Below are 15236 nucleotides of genomic sequence, written 5' to 3'. Positions count from 1 at the left end.
AGTATATAGTAGTCCTTGTGACTTCTATCAGTGCCTGGCCGAGCACTAGTTAAAGCTTGAAGGAGTTTTAATTTCCCTCATTTTTTGAGGCTGCATGACTTTCTGTCTGAACAGTGCTGATTTGCCCTGTGCTGATCACATGCACCCTCCCAAATAAGAAAAAAAAAAACCTCTCTAGCAATAAACACCAATCTGAGCATGTGCAGAGTGCCCCCAAGGCTCTGTACTATCAGGAGATAGATTAAGGACTGTGGAAGAAGGGGAGGATCAGAGAAGACAGGATTAAACAGCCTTTTTACACAATGCGGAGGATTAACCCCTTAGGTTCCACAGTGAGTTTTAACAAGCATGCTTTACTGCATATACAGACTGATTTTACTGTTGTGGATTTAGTAGCACTTTTTTTTATTTTTTCTAACCTTCACACTCCTTTCAGTGAGTCAACTATACAAAACATAATGTATTAAATAGATAATAAAAGATTCTTTATACTTTGTTGAATATTTATAATACATGAATATTAGCTGTGATGTGGAGTTGCACCAAATTAACCTTCAAGACTTTGAGCCATGGTTAATGTAAAAAAAAAAAAAAAAAAGTTGCGCGCACATTTATTCAGAAATGGTTCAGAAGCCTTGAAGCCGTTACATTACAGCTGATGACACAAGCATCGTAAATTAAGGCAAAATGGCACAGACCTATGTCCAGTTGTGATAAAAAAATGTTTTGTGGAGTTATGTATTTTTGGCTCCAAGAAATGTCATCTGATTTTCATTAAAGGCAGTCAGATTTAACAAACAAGCATAGCACACTGCCATGTCATTACCAAACAAATGATTCAAGTATTCACGAGCGCTTATGAAAAAATAAGGAGCTACAAAAAGTGTTAAGTCACTGGTGGAACCCTGTTTATTGGCAACAAACCCTACTAAGCCTTTTCTTTAGCTGTGGATTGGATCTGTGAACAGATATTTTGGTCAATACTTGTACATATTTTTTTTGGAATGTCCTAATTTAGCATCCTGATTCACCAGGAAATGTATATTGGTCAGAACTTTATTATTACTTTATTATTAACTTGATTATTTTAAAATAGTGTTGCTTCTGTTTGAGACGTTTTGTAGAGTTTTTTTTTTTTTTTCTTTTTTTACTTTAGTGTTTTGAATAATTTGAATGATCTGCCTTTACTGAGTTTAGATCACTGAGATTTTGACATTGTCCTATTTTTCCATGTCACGGTTCTTCATATTCTTTCTGCTTTTTCTCTATATATTTGGGATGTGGCTTGGGTCTCAGTTTATTGCCCACAGGTAGCCTCCAATCACAATTTTTTTCATATTCTTAGGATGACAAGTATTTTGTATCCCTTCCCAATCCTATGTGCTTCAACAACTCTTCTTTTGGGATCTGCCAAAATCTGCCTCTATAGAGCTATGGTGCACTTCTACAGAATTCCAACGCAGCAAAACTAAGCAAAAAGGCCCCTACCAACTACTATCCACAGAAAGGCACACAGGGTTCCAATTTTCATTTAGAAATAGAAGACTGCTTTACAGTACATCACGTTTTCCTCATTTTATATTAGAGCCTTATTTCAAAATGAATTCATTATTTTCCTCAAAATTCTACAAGCAATACCCCATAATGACAACGTGAAAGAAGTTTTTTTGAAATCTTTGCAAATTTATTAAAAATAAAAAACAAAAAAATCACATGTACAGTGGCTATAAAAAGTCTACACACCCCTGTTAAAATGTCAAGTTTCTGTGATGTAAAAAAATTATACAAAGATAAATTATTTCAGAACTTTTTCCACCTTTAATGTGACCTATAAACTGTACAACTTAATTGAACAACAAACTGAAATATTTTAGGTGGAGGGAAGTAAAAATAAAAAAATAAAATAATATGGTTGCCTAAGTGTGCACACCCTTTAACTAATACTTTGATGAAGCACCTTTTGATTTTGAATGAGTCTGTCAGCATGGCACATCTTGACTTGGCAATATTTGCCCACTCTTCTTGGCAAAAACACTCCAAATCCGTCAGATTTCGAGGGCATCTCCTGTGCCCAGCCCTCTTCAGATCACCTCACGGATTTAGGTCTGGGCTCTGGCTGGGCCATTCCAAAACTTTAATCTTTTTCTGGTGAAGCCATTCCTTTGTTAGTTTGGATGTATGCTTTGGGTTGTTTTCATGGTGAAAGATGAAGTTGTTCTTCATGTTCAGCTTTCTAGCAGAAGCCTAAAGGTTTTGTGCCAATATTGATTGATATTTGGAACTGTTCATAATTCCCTCTACCTTGACTAAGGCCCCTGTTCCAGCTGAAGAAAAACCACCCCAAAGCATGATGCTGCCACCACCATGCTTCACTGTGGGTATGGTGTTATTTTGGTGATGTGCAGTGTTGTTTTTGCGCCAAACATATCTTTTGGAATTATGGCCAAAACGTTTAACCTTGGTTTCCTCAGAGCATAACACATTTCCCCACATACCTTTGGGAGACTTCAGATGTGTTTTTGCAAAGTTTAGCCAGGCTTGAATGTTTTTCTTTGTAAGAAAAAAGGCTTTCATCTTGCCACTCTACCCCATAACCCAGACATGAAGAATATGGGAGATTGTTGTCACATGTACCACACAGCCAGTACTTGCCAGATATTCCTGCAGCTCCTTTGATGTTGCTGTAGGCCTCTTGGCAGCCTCCCTGATCAGTTTTCGTCTCATCTTTTTAACAATTTTGGAGGGACGTCCAGTTCTTGGTAATGTCAATGTTGTGCCATATTTTCTCCACTTGATGATGACTGTATTCACTGAGTTCCATGGTTTATCTAATGCCTTGGAAATTCTTCTGTACCTTTATCCTGACTGATACCTTTCTAACAATGAGATCCCTCTGATGCTTTGGAAGCTCTCTGTGGACCATGGCTTTTGCTGTAGGATGCGACTAAGAAAATGTCACGAAAGACCTACTATAACAGCTGAACTTTACTTGGGGTTAATCAGAGGCACTTTAAATGATGGCAGGTGTGCACTGACGCCTATTTAACATGAGTTTGAATGTGTATGCTTAATTCTGAACACAGCTACATCTCCAGTTATAAGAGGGTGTGCACACTTATGCAATCACATTAATATAAAATATTTGTTTTTCAATTGAGTTGTACAGTTTATAGGTCACATTAAAGGTGGAAAAAGTTCTGAAATGATTTATCTTTGTCGCATTTTTTTACATCACAGAAACCTGACATTTTAACAGGGGTGTGTAGACTTTTTATATCCACTGTACATAAGTATTCGCAGCCTTTGTCATGACACTCAAAATTTAGCTCAGGTGCATCGTGTTTCCACTGTTAATCCTTGAGATGTTTCTACAACTTGATTGGAATCCACCTGTGGTAAACTCAGTTGATTTGATATGATTTGGAAAGGCACACACCTGTCTATATAAGGTCCCACAGTTAACAGTGCATGTCAAAGCACAAACCATGGAGTCCAAGGAATTGTCTGTAGACCTCCGAGACAGGATTGTATCGAGGCACAGATCTGGGGAAGGGTACCGAAACATTTCTGCAGCATTGAAGGTCCCAATAAGCACAGTGGCCTCCATCATCCAAAAATGGAAGAAGTTTGGAACCACCAGGACTCTTTCTAGAGCAGGCCGCCTAGCCAAACTGAGCGATCAGGGGAGAACGGCCATAGGGAGGTGATCAAGAACCTGATGGTCACTCTGACAGAGCTCCAGCATTTTTCTGTGGAGAGAAGAGAACCTTCCAGATGAACAACCATCTCTGCAGCACTCCACCAATCAGGCCTGTATGGTAGAGTGGCCAGACGGAAGCCACTTCTTAGTAAAAGGCACATGGCAGCCTGCCTGGAGTTTGCCATAAGGCACCAGAAGGATTTTCAGACCATGAGTAACAAAATTCTCTGGTCTGATGAAACACAGATGGAACTTTTTGGCCTGAATTGCAAGCATCATGTCTGGAGGAAACCAGGCACCGCTCATTACCTGGCCAATACATCTTTACAGTGAAGCATGGTGGTGGCAGACTCATGCTGTGGGGATGTTTTTCAGTGGCAGGATCTAGGAGACTGTTCAGGATCGAGGGAAAGATGAATGCAGCAATGTACAGAGACATCCTTGATGAGAACCTGCTTCAGAGCGCTCTGAACCTCAGACTGGGGTGAAGGTTCATCTTCCAACAGGAGCCCAGACTCGAACCCAATTGAACATCTCTGAAGAGATCTGAAAATGGCTGTGCACCGACGCTCCCCATCCCACCTGATGGGATGGGGAGGTCCTGCAAAAAAGGATGAGAAACTGCCCAAAAATAGGTATGCCAAGCTTTTAGCATTGTACTCAAAAAGACTTGAGGCTGTAATTGGTGCCAAAGGTGCTTCAACAAAGTATTGAGCAAAGGCTGTGAAAACTTATGTACATGTGATTTATTTCATTTTTAATAAATTTGCAAGGATTTCAAACAAACTTCTTTCACATTGCCATTATGGGGTATTGTTTGTAGAATTTTGAGGAAAATAATGAATGTAATCAATTTTGGAATAAGGCTGTAAAGTAACAAAATGTGGAAAAAGTAAAGCGCAGTGAATACTTTCCAGATGAAATGTATACTAAAATGAGACAATACCTATTTGATAATAGTAATAAATATGGAAACCTATGTTCCATTTTGGGTACTGTTGTAATGATAGCATACATCTTCCAGCTAGATGATTGCAACATATTGGAGAACTCAGTGTGACATCATCTTTAGTCTACATTACTCCATTTTACTATTTCAGGGGAATGAGGAGGGTAAGTAATGCTGCACTGCCTTGTTGGACCCTAAGGAGTATAGTTGAATCTAAAATAGTAAACCAAAGAGCAGATTGGAACATTAGTCTGTGCAGTCCCAATTCACCTGGATTTACTGAAGGTGTTGGTAGTGAATGGTGGTAGTGCACTGCAGGGATCTAGGCTTTTCTGTTCATAGGCCCATTAGAGTCCTGTGGACCTTCCCATCATTGTAATATGTGAAATTTTTAGCTTGTGGAGCAATTCATGGTCCAGATTCTAGACCATGGGGAGGATGGTGGCTGGATTCCCAGGTATCAGGGCTCATTTTATTGATTTTTTTTTTTAAGAATATGTAACGTGTTATGGTAATCCTAATTTCATTAACACAGTAATTATTTAAATTTGCTTGTTTGGTGTCTGTAATTACATTTTACTGTTTTTGTATTTGATCTGCAACATTGCTAAACACATAAAGATTGTTTTTGATGGTCATTTCATTTTTAAAATAAATGGACAAGAAATATTTACCTTTTATTTTATTTGCATTTCAGAAGAGCAGTTTTACCGATGACAGTGGAATGGCTAATTGGATGGAGCACATTTTTCTCTCCCATGGTGCATTGCTGGCTAAGAGTTGTCAAGCTGCAATTGAGTTAGCCAGGCATGAGCCGGAGATCCAGTCTATGGCTTTCCAGTATGGAAAACATATGTCCTTAAGTTATAAGGTATGTATTTTCTGTCATATATTTTCTTCAGCATGTGTCTGAAGGATTTCAAACTATACATCGCTGTTGGCTGAGCAGCAAGGACCTTTTTTTACATTAATGTCACAAGTGATACATTTTTTTTATTTCACTATATTCTTGCTCCAAGCAGTGTATTATGTTGCTTAAAATTAATTTGCATAGATGCCCATCTTCTCAGATCTGACATGCTATATGTCAATGATCTGTGTGGTCTTTCCCAGCTATGGCCTGGATTTTTTATTTACGTTGTGGGAAGAGGGTACTTCTACTATAAATTACGCTGCTTTTCATACCCACAGGTAATTTCATTTGTTGGCAGGTGGAAGAAATTATTGGAAGTTCATATAAGGTAAATTACAAGTGGAGGAACTGAATTATTGGCTTGCTTTGGCTCTGCACATAGTCTTGTTAGGTTTTGGCCAAAATATGTACCTAAATCCCTTCTGATGAATGAAGATGTTTGAAGGATTTTTTTGATCTATACTGGAAGTACTTTTGTTTCTGATACATTAATGAACAGACAGGAACTAGCTGTTTATATTGTTTAAATATGAATGCAGCATTGTTTAATTATGATCTCAGACATGCAGTTAATTAATGTTTACGCTACTAAAATTTTTAAAGGTGAAATAAATAAATATTACCAGAATCTACTTTTGGTTTCCACCTTGTAAGCTAAATAAACAAAAATTTAATTTATTTATGAAAAGTGGAACAGTTATCCATGGTAACCTGTCTGAATCATTGCTCAACACTTCTGGTATAGCTCTGTGGAATAAATAGGAAAACTATATGGTTACTGTGCGGAGCTGCCCCAGTTTTTGATTGATCCAGTTTTCATGAATCATATTCCATAGCAAATGTAAGCCCATGTTTATATATTCTTTAGACCTGGTGAGTGCATAAGCCAATATTCAGTTCTGGAAGACTAATGCCCTGTACACACGGTCGGATTTTCCGACTGAAAAAGTGCGATCGGATTGTGTTGTCGCAAATTCCGATCGTGTGTGGGCTCCATCACACATTTTCCATCGGAATTTCCGACACACAAAGTTTGGGAGCTTGTTATAAAATTTTCCGACAAAATCCATTGTCGGAAATTCCGATTGTGTGTACACAAATCCGATGCACAAAGTACCACGCATGCTCAGAATAAATTAAGAGACGAAAGCTATTGGCTACTGCCCCGTTTATAGTCCCGACGTACGTGTTTTACGTCACCGTGTTCAGCACGATCGGATTTTCCGACAACTTTGTGTGACCGTGTGTATGCAAGACAAGTTTAAGCCAACATCCGTCGGAAAAAATTCATGGATTTTGTTGTCGGAATGTCCGATCAATGTCCGACCGTGTGTACAGGGCATAAGACTTCATACATCTGTAAGGCTGTGTAATTCATTTTTGAAAATATTTGTGATGTAGCATAGATTCCTGGAATAGTACATTTGGCAGGTGTAGCATATTATCACTGATAACTGCTGCATATTTAAAAATGAATGAAATGACTAATAATTGCAGACATCCAAAAACTGGTGTTTAATGATCAAGTAACCTAAAACTCTAAAATTTGTTTAATGGAAAAGGGAAAAGTCCTGGAAGTCGCACATCATTGCAATACCCCAAAGGAAGGTGTTTGGCAGCCTCAGCTCGTGCTCCAATCAGGCCACGCCCCAACACGTTTCACTCCGCCCACAGAGCTGGTAATTCTCTTTTCCATTAGATGTCTATAGCTCTGTTCTTGTCTGCACCCCAAGCAGTTGCTACATAAAAGGACGTGGTGGAGCCTTGAGCGGCACCTGTAAATTTAATTTGTGTCACTCTAAAATTTGTGTTCACTTGCCTGTTTTAAAAAGACAATTTTTTCTACCTATGATCAGACTGAAAAGGTTACTCACTATACATTACTATTACACTCTAGTGCTTTCAAGAGTTTCTACAAAGACAAATGGCTAAATACCAATGAGTGCCCAGCAAAGTGTTAACACTGTGTGCAGTGACCTGCATTTTTCTGCACTAGTAAGCAGGTCTCTCTGTTTACTATGCTGTAAATTTGCAGCATTAATGACATACATATTCTTAACAAGCAGCAAAATAGATTTAATACAAGCCATCTCTGACCTCTGCATCTACATATAATGTGAAGTAATTCATGCTAAAATATCATAAAAGCTCACAACAAAGACTTCGATTTCCACATAGAAGGAAGCAACTGCCTGTCTGCAAATACAAAAAAGCGAAGTAGATTTAGTTTTTGTTGCTGTAGAGCAGGGGTCTCCAAACTATGGCCCTCCAGTTGTTCAGGAACTACAATTCCCATCATGCCTAGTCATGTCAGTGAATGTCAGAGTTTTACAATGCCTCATGGGATGTGTAGTTCTGCAACAGCTGGAGGGCCATAGTTTGGGGATCCCCGCTGTAGAGAACCAGGTAAAATAGATAACAGGGCAATTTCTGGGAAGGAGAAGATGACTCACCATAAACGTTGTTATAGGTGTCGAAAATCATCTTCCAAAACGTCCTAATCTTACAACAATCCTACCAGATGTGAAGGTAGGTCCCTTTAGTGCTATTACACCTCCAGCACCTCTTAGAGACCTGAGGGAAAATGCGATGGAGAGAGACCGGGTCTCTATACCACCTGGTAAGAATTTTATCATTTTTCCCCTGAGAATAACACGAAATACTAGATTTATGAGTAAAGTGAAAAGCCTTAGCCCATGCTGTAGGGTCCAGCTGCCGGCCCAGGTCCCTGTTTTATGCTGCAAAGGAGGGAGGAGAAGGAGTGGCAACTGAAGATTGGAGGATATTATACATTGTAGCTAGCGTGTGTGGGAGGCTCCGAGAGAGAGCACAGCTGTTCAAAGCCAGTAAGAGGGTGCCTAACAAGAGCCAAAGAACAGAGGAGTTTACAAAAAGCCGAGAACTGTGTCTTTTTTCAACCTCACCTACTATGTGACCTACTATATGTAACTATGTAGTAGTCAAAGAAAGGAGGTGACGTACTTGGCACCATGCAGAGCGATTACATCCCCTCAAGGCCTACAAATGACAACCCCTTTAAAAGGCAGGGTTGTCAAACACGGGGGACAAAGGGCTAGGGTCTGGATAAAGCATAGGAGGACCTACATTTTATAAATCCTGTTGCTACTCACTGTATACTGTAGTTGTAGCTGCTGACTTTTAAAAATGAGGTACTTGCCAGTCCCTGGAGTCCAGTGTTGTCTTCCCACAGCAGTTCTTTGACTGACACTGCCATCTTGGATTCAAGAGCCGGCTATGATTCCTGAAGAATTCCCACTGCACGTGTACGAGAATGCATGGTGTAGTGGAAGTTATTCTCGCCGAAGTGAGATTTGAGGAAGTGGGAGGTGGTACCTACTTCCCATGAAGAAAAAAAAACCCTCAAACATGTTAGGGGTGAGGAGGAGGATAAGTGACACTTTTGAGTGAAGGTCCATTTTAAGAATCACAGCTGCTGTTTCTATATTTGTTGTGTATGCAACTTCTTGAACAGAGAGTTTTTCTGTTTGTAGTTTTTTACTTTTGTTTGTGATACTTACTCTATAAAGCAGAAGTAGAGATTATTGCATAAAAAAAAATAAAAAATAAACTGCAGCAGGCAGAGTTATATCTGAAGAAGACACCAGGGTGCTTCAAAAGCTTGCACTTTGATTTTTTTTTTTAGCTTGCCAGTAAATGGTATCACCCTAATCCAAACTTCTTCATTATAAAATAATATCTGAACAATATGACAAGGTGAAGCAGAGCAGGCATGCTGCAGTTATTTATTGTTTTCTGTTTTATAAAACTGATGAATAGTCACACCTTACTGGTGCGTTACCCCATGCACATCAGTGCACCCCATTCATTTTAAATGTGCTACCAATGCACTATAATTAACCTTTTAATACACATACACTTTTTCCCCAGTGTGCCACAAAACACATATGGCTCAATTCTGTGCATTGTAGTGTGCTAAAACAAAGGTCCATTGTGGTATTTTGTGTTGGGGATGTGCTCTGGGTTTTTACCTGCTTATAAGATATACTTAGGGTACAGGTGGGATATTTGTTCCTTCTTAGGAAACCAGGAAGCTATAACTGTAAATATAACATGCTAGTTTATGTAGCTGTCCCTAGCCCTATTTTTGCAATCTCCCATTCCGCAAAAATTTCTGTTGGAGAAAAGTGTTCTTTGAGACACTGAAACAGATAAATATCTGTCAAGTATGCACTTAGCAAGTATATTGGTGCTAATTACAAGTTCTCTTTAGCCTAGGTTCACATTGGAGCGATTTGTGATGCGATTTGAGAGATCAAATCGCATGACAAGTCACAGCCTATTGGAGGCAATGGCACTGTTCCAGTCGGTGCGACACCGATCTTGCGGCGCCGCACCGATTTGCAAAAGTAGTTCCTGCACTACTTTTGCTGATTTCAGGTGCGACTTCAGTAGACATCTGTGCATGAAGCCACACAGATGTTTATCAAGTAGCCTCTGAAATTGCGCTGACCTTGCTACTTTGAAATCGCGCTACTTCAAGTGAAGTAGCGCGATTTCAAAGTAACATCAATGTGAACCAGGGCTCTAGGATAATTTTCTTCTGCTTTCTGTCACTCTTTATGAATAAATCCCTCATTTTTGTCTGTGTACATGTTGTTTAAAGTAATGGAAAAGAACAGATTTTTGCATACATAATTTAAGAGTATTTTCAAGTACATAGCACTCTAGTGATGTATTCCCTGAAGTTTTCAGGTTTTGCCCAGGAGCATCCTGGACTAAGGGTGACAGCTAAGAGTTTTTACTGTTATACTGCAAACTACTGCACCCTCATGGGGATTTAGACAGAGTTGACAAATTTAAAATGAGGCCTGATGTCATTATATAGCAAAACAATGAACCTGCTGAAATTATAATGCTGTCTCCTTCTTCCTTGTTGCAGGACTGTCTCCTGTCACATGTTTTATTTAATGGTAGCTTGCTTTGTTGTATATTCTTACAAAGGCTAGGTGTCTTTGTTATGCAAAAATATAAAGAGTGCTTGGAAAGCATAATTAATTTACATTATTCTAAAACAAATAAAATACAAATGTTTCATGTTGATAAAAGGGTTCTTTCATGTATTACCTTTTATATGGTATGAGGTAAAAAATATTAGTTTGATTACTTCTATAGCTGGTTATAGTCCTGTGACTATCAGTGTGTTGCCCATTGTGACTTCAGATGGTATTATGTTTTTGGACAGACATTGGTAAAATCAGGGATGATGCCTAACTCAATTTTGAATAGGTTGTTTCCAATTACAATGAGTAATTATTTGTTATTGTCCCATCCTCTTTTTCTTTCCCTCTTCCCTCTCCCCCTTTCCTTCCGTTTCACCCCTCCCTTTTCCCTTTCCTCTTTCCCTCCTCCCTTTTTCCCTCCTCCCTTTTTCCTTTCCTCTTTCCCGCCTCCCTTTTCCCTTTCCTCTTTCCCTCCTCTCTTTTCCCTTTCCTCTTTCCCTCCTCCCTTTTCCCTTTCCTCTTTCCCTCCTCCCTTTTCCCTTTCCTCTTTCCCTCCTCCCTTTTCCCTTTCCTCTTTCCCTCCTCCCTTTTCCCTTTCCTCTTTCCCTTCTCCCTTTTCCCTTTCCTCTTTCCCTCCCCTTCTCCCTCTCCCTTGTTTTCTTTTTTTACCTTTCCTTCTTTTCCTATACCCTTCTTCTCCTTCCCCTCCTCTTCTCTTCTTCCTTTCCCCTTTCCTTATCTTCCATTCCCACACCCTTCTTCCTTTCTCTTTCTCACCCTTTTTCCCTTCACACCTCCATCCCACTCCCCTATTTTACTTGTATGTTTTCTTCTCCACATTTTAAAAACGTTCCTTCTTTTTCCTTTTTTAACCACTTGCTGTCTGACCATTGTACAGGAATGGCTGGACAGCTATCTCCTGAGAGCAGGAATGTGTATTAAAACATCCTCTCACTCTTGCCACTCATGTACACCCTCTAGCACTGCTTGTGCATGCCCTTCGTACACAGCAGGTCACAGAGGCTAATTTCATTGCCATTTCATTACCATGTGATCACTGTGACCAATCGCATATGTAAACAATGGCTGCATATTGCAGCCAGCACTCTTTTTTCCTCTTACAGTGATCGACTGTGAGGGGAAACACAGTGCTTCCTATAGTTCTTGCTACAGTTATCAAAGGATATGTAAAGTCTTGTTTAAAAAAAATAAATAAATACATGTCATACTTACCTCCTCTGTGCAGTTGCTTTTGCACAGAGTGGCCCCAAGCCTCCTCTTCTGGGGTCAATCAGTGGAGCTCCTGGCTCCTCTTCTCGAATGCCCCGTTGGAGAGCCGCACTCCCTCGGGGCACACGTGCGGGCGCGTTCCTATGTCCTGCTGCTGCGACCATTGACACAGACAGCAGGACTCGGCTCCGCCCCCCCCAGCTCCCACATCATTGGATTTGATTGACAGCAGCAGGAGTCAATGGATGCCCTGCTATCAATCTATCCAATCAGGACCCGAGACCCAGGCTGGTGTGCTCGCCCTCGTCGCTGGAAAGACCGGGTTCAGGTAAGTAAAAGGGGGGCTCTGGGAGCTGCTGCATCACAGGAGGCTTTTCACCTTAATGCATTCTATGAAAAACCTTGAGGGTTTACAACCCCTTTAACGCTGTAGAAAACACCCTTTGATTATTGTTATGTTTTTGTTTTTTTTTATCACTAGCCACCCCAGTACAGTGTCACTATACCAGTGCAGCCAGCCACAGTGTCCTTGATCACCTCCACACCAGTCACAGTATCACCAGACCAGTGTACTCAGTAATATTTTGCTGATCACCACTGCACTAGACTAGTGCAGTCAAGTCAGAAACCGTGTTCCTAATTGCGTCCACATCAGGGCCAGTGTCACCAGATCAGTGTAAGCTGGCAACAGTGTTCCTGACTGCCGCTATGCCAGTCCCAGTGTCAAGAGACCAGTGTAAACCAGCAACAGTGTTCCTAACCCCACATCAGGGCCAGTGTCACCAGAACAGTGTGCTGTGAGCCATCAACAGTGTTCCTGATCACTGCTTCACTGGATGCAGTGTCAGGAGACCAGTGTAAATCAGCATTAGCGTTTCTGATTAAAGCCACACCAGTCCCAGTGTCACCAGACCAATGCAAGGCAACAACAGTGTTCATGATCACCACCACACCAGTTTCAATGTTGCTAGATCAGTGTAAGTCAGCAACAGTGTCACTGATTACCGCCAGACCAGAGCAGCCAGCATCAGTGTTCCTGAGCACCCCTACACCAGGGCCAGTGTCACCAGACCAGTGTAAACCAGCAACAGTGTCCCTGACCTTCACCACACCAGTACAGTGTCACCAGACCAGTGTAAGCCAGCAACACTGTTCCTGATTGCCTCACACCAATCCTAATGTCACCATACCAGTGTGAGCAGGTAACATTGTCTAGATCATCTCAACACCAGTCTCACTATCACCAGATCAGTGTAAGCCAACAACAATGTTTCTGATCACCAGCAGCCAGCAACCGTGTTCCTGATAGCCGCAACACCAGTGCCAGTGACCCAAGCTAGTGCAGCCAGTAACAGTGTTCCTGATCGCCACCACACCAATTCCAGTGTCATTAGACCAATGCAGCCAACAACAGTGTTCCTGATCACTACCAAACCAGTTTAAGTCAGCCAAAGCATTCCTGACTGCCTCCACACTAGTCGAGGTGTCACCGGACCAGTATAAGCCAACAACAGTGTTTCTGAACAATACCAGTGCAAGTGTCACCACAACCAGTGACAGCAATAGTGTTCCTGAAAGCTAGCCACACCAGTCCCTGTGTCATCAAACTAGTGTAATCCAACAACAGTGTTGCCGATTAAGACCACACCAGTGTCAGTGTCACCAGACCAGTGTAAGCCAGCAACAATGTTCCTGATTGCTGTTGCACCAATGACAGTGTCACCAGACCAGTGTAAGCCAGCAGCAGTGTTCATGATTGCTGCTGCACTAATGACAGTGTAACCAGACTAGTGCAGGCAACAATACATTTCCTGATCATCGCTACTCCAGTGCAGTGTTGGCTTTGCCTGCAGCCTGTATTGATCCTGGCCTGTTTATTGACCAAGTTTCTGCCTACGGCCTAGACTGATCCTTTGCCTACTTGCTGACCACATCTCTACCTGCCACCTGAACTGATCTATCTGCATGTCCTACTGCCTACATTCCTGCGAGACATCAGTCCCAGCAATCCCCTGCAGACAGCTGCACTCCTATGACCAGAGGAACTCTATTGCTCAATCTTTGGTCAGCCTCCTGTACTTCCTGGCCATGAACATGGCCTTACAGGAGGCAGCCACCTTTGTGTATAGAAACAGGCACTGCTATATTTTTGTGATACACAGCATATAATTTATGGTAGGTATGGTAACACCGCACTGCTCTGGTGACAATATGTAAAAAAAATTATATATATTTTTTTTTAAATACTTTCACCCAAGCAAGTGCAGTGTTAACAAAGAGATAATGTAATACTCTGGGGGGTAAATCAGGTATCTGATCACCACAACAACAGTAAAATGTCACCATACCAGTGCTGTCAGTCAGTATTCCTAATCACCACCACACAGTCAGTGTCCCTAATCACCACCACCCACTCACAGATTTGACCATCCCCACTCACTCACAGTGTCCCTAATCACGGCCGCACCAGTCATATTGTCCCTGATCACTGCCACACCAGTTACTGTGTCCCTGATCACTGCCACACCAGTTAGTGTGTCCCTGATCATTGCCACACCAGTCCCAATGTCCATAACAACTGCCACACCAGTCCCAGTGTCCATGATCACCACCACATCCAGCATATTTTTCCTAATCACCACCACCCTAGTTATTGTGTCCCTGATCACCACCACACCTGTTAGGGTCCGTTCACACCATATGCAGTGCAGTGCTTTTTTTCTGCATCAAAAAAACATGGAAAGTAGGGTATATGGGTTCCAATGGTATAGTTCTCACCAGTGCAGTGCATTCCAGTGCTTTTCAGTCCCAGAAAAAAGTACAACATGCTGCTTTTTTTCCTGCACAGAACTGTAGTGGAATGCGATAAGCATCAAAAAAGCAATAAAACCATGCATGCAAACACGCATCCGGAATGGATCTGGAGAAAGTTTTTGTGATGTGAACTGGCATTTACTGTGTCCCTGATCACTGACACACCTGTTACTGTGTCCCTCATCACCGCTACACCAGACATATTGTCCCTAATCACCGCCAGAGCAGTCGCATTGTCCCTAATCACCGCCACAGCAGTCATATTGCCCCTGATCACCACCGCACCAGTTATAGTGTCACTGATCACTGCCACACCAGTCCCAGTGTCCATGATCATCGCCACACCAGTCATATTGTTCCTTATCACCTCCACACTAATCAAATTGTCCCTGATCACCAACACATCAGTTCACTGTGGCCTTTGCCTGTGCTTACCCTGGCCTGTTTATTAACCACATTTCTGTGTGCTGTCGGACCGATCCTTTGTCTGTTTGCTGACCATGTCTCTGCCTGCACTGACTCATCTGCACATCCTGCTGACTACATTCCTGCAAGACACCAGGCCAGGAGACATGGCATTCCTAGGGCAGCCATGTACCAGTAGGCTAGGTTTGCTTGGCTTATAGGAACTGGGACTGCTATAGGTCA

At 41.5% G+C, this 15236-nt stretch overlaps 1 protein-coding gene across 2 annotated transcripts in view; it reads left to right on the top strand.

The window, feature by feature from the left end:
• PDSS2 (decaprenyl diphosphate synthase subunit 2) overlaps positions 1 to 15236 on the top strand; it is a 339874-nt gene that overhangs the window by 294930 nt on the left and 29708 nt on the right. For both annotated transcript variants that reach the window (XM_073627025.1, XM_073627026.1), the window contains exon 6: positions 5347 to 5520. In XM_073627025.1, coding sequence (XP_073483126.1) covers positions 5347 to 5520 — 174 coding nt within the window. The remainder of the gene's footprint in view (positions 1 to 5346; positions 5521 to 15236) is intronic.

This window comes from Aquarana catesbeiana, linkage group LG04, assembly GCF_042186555.1.
Source record: "Aquarana catesbeiana isolate 2022-GZ linkage group LG04, ASM4218655v1, whole genome shotgun sequence".
Lineage (NCBI taxonomy): Eukaryota > Metazoa > Chordata > Amphibia > Anura > Ranidae > Aquarana > Aquarana catesbeiana.
The sequence above is the reverse complement of the archived record's forward strand: the minus strand, read 5'-3'. Positions and strand labels throughout refer to the sequence as shown.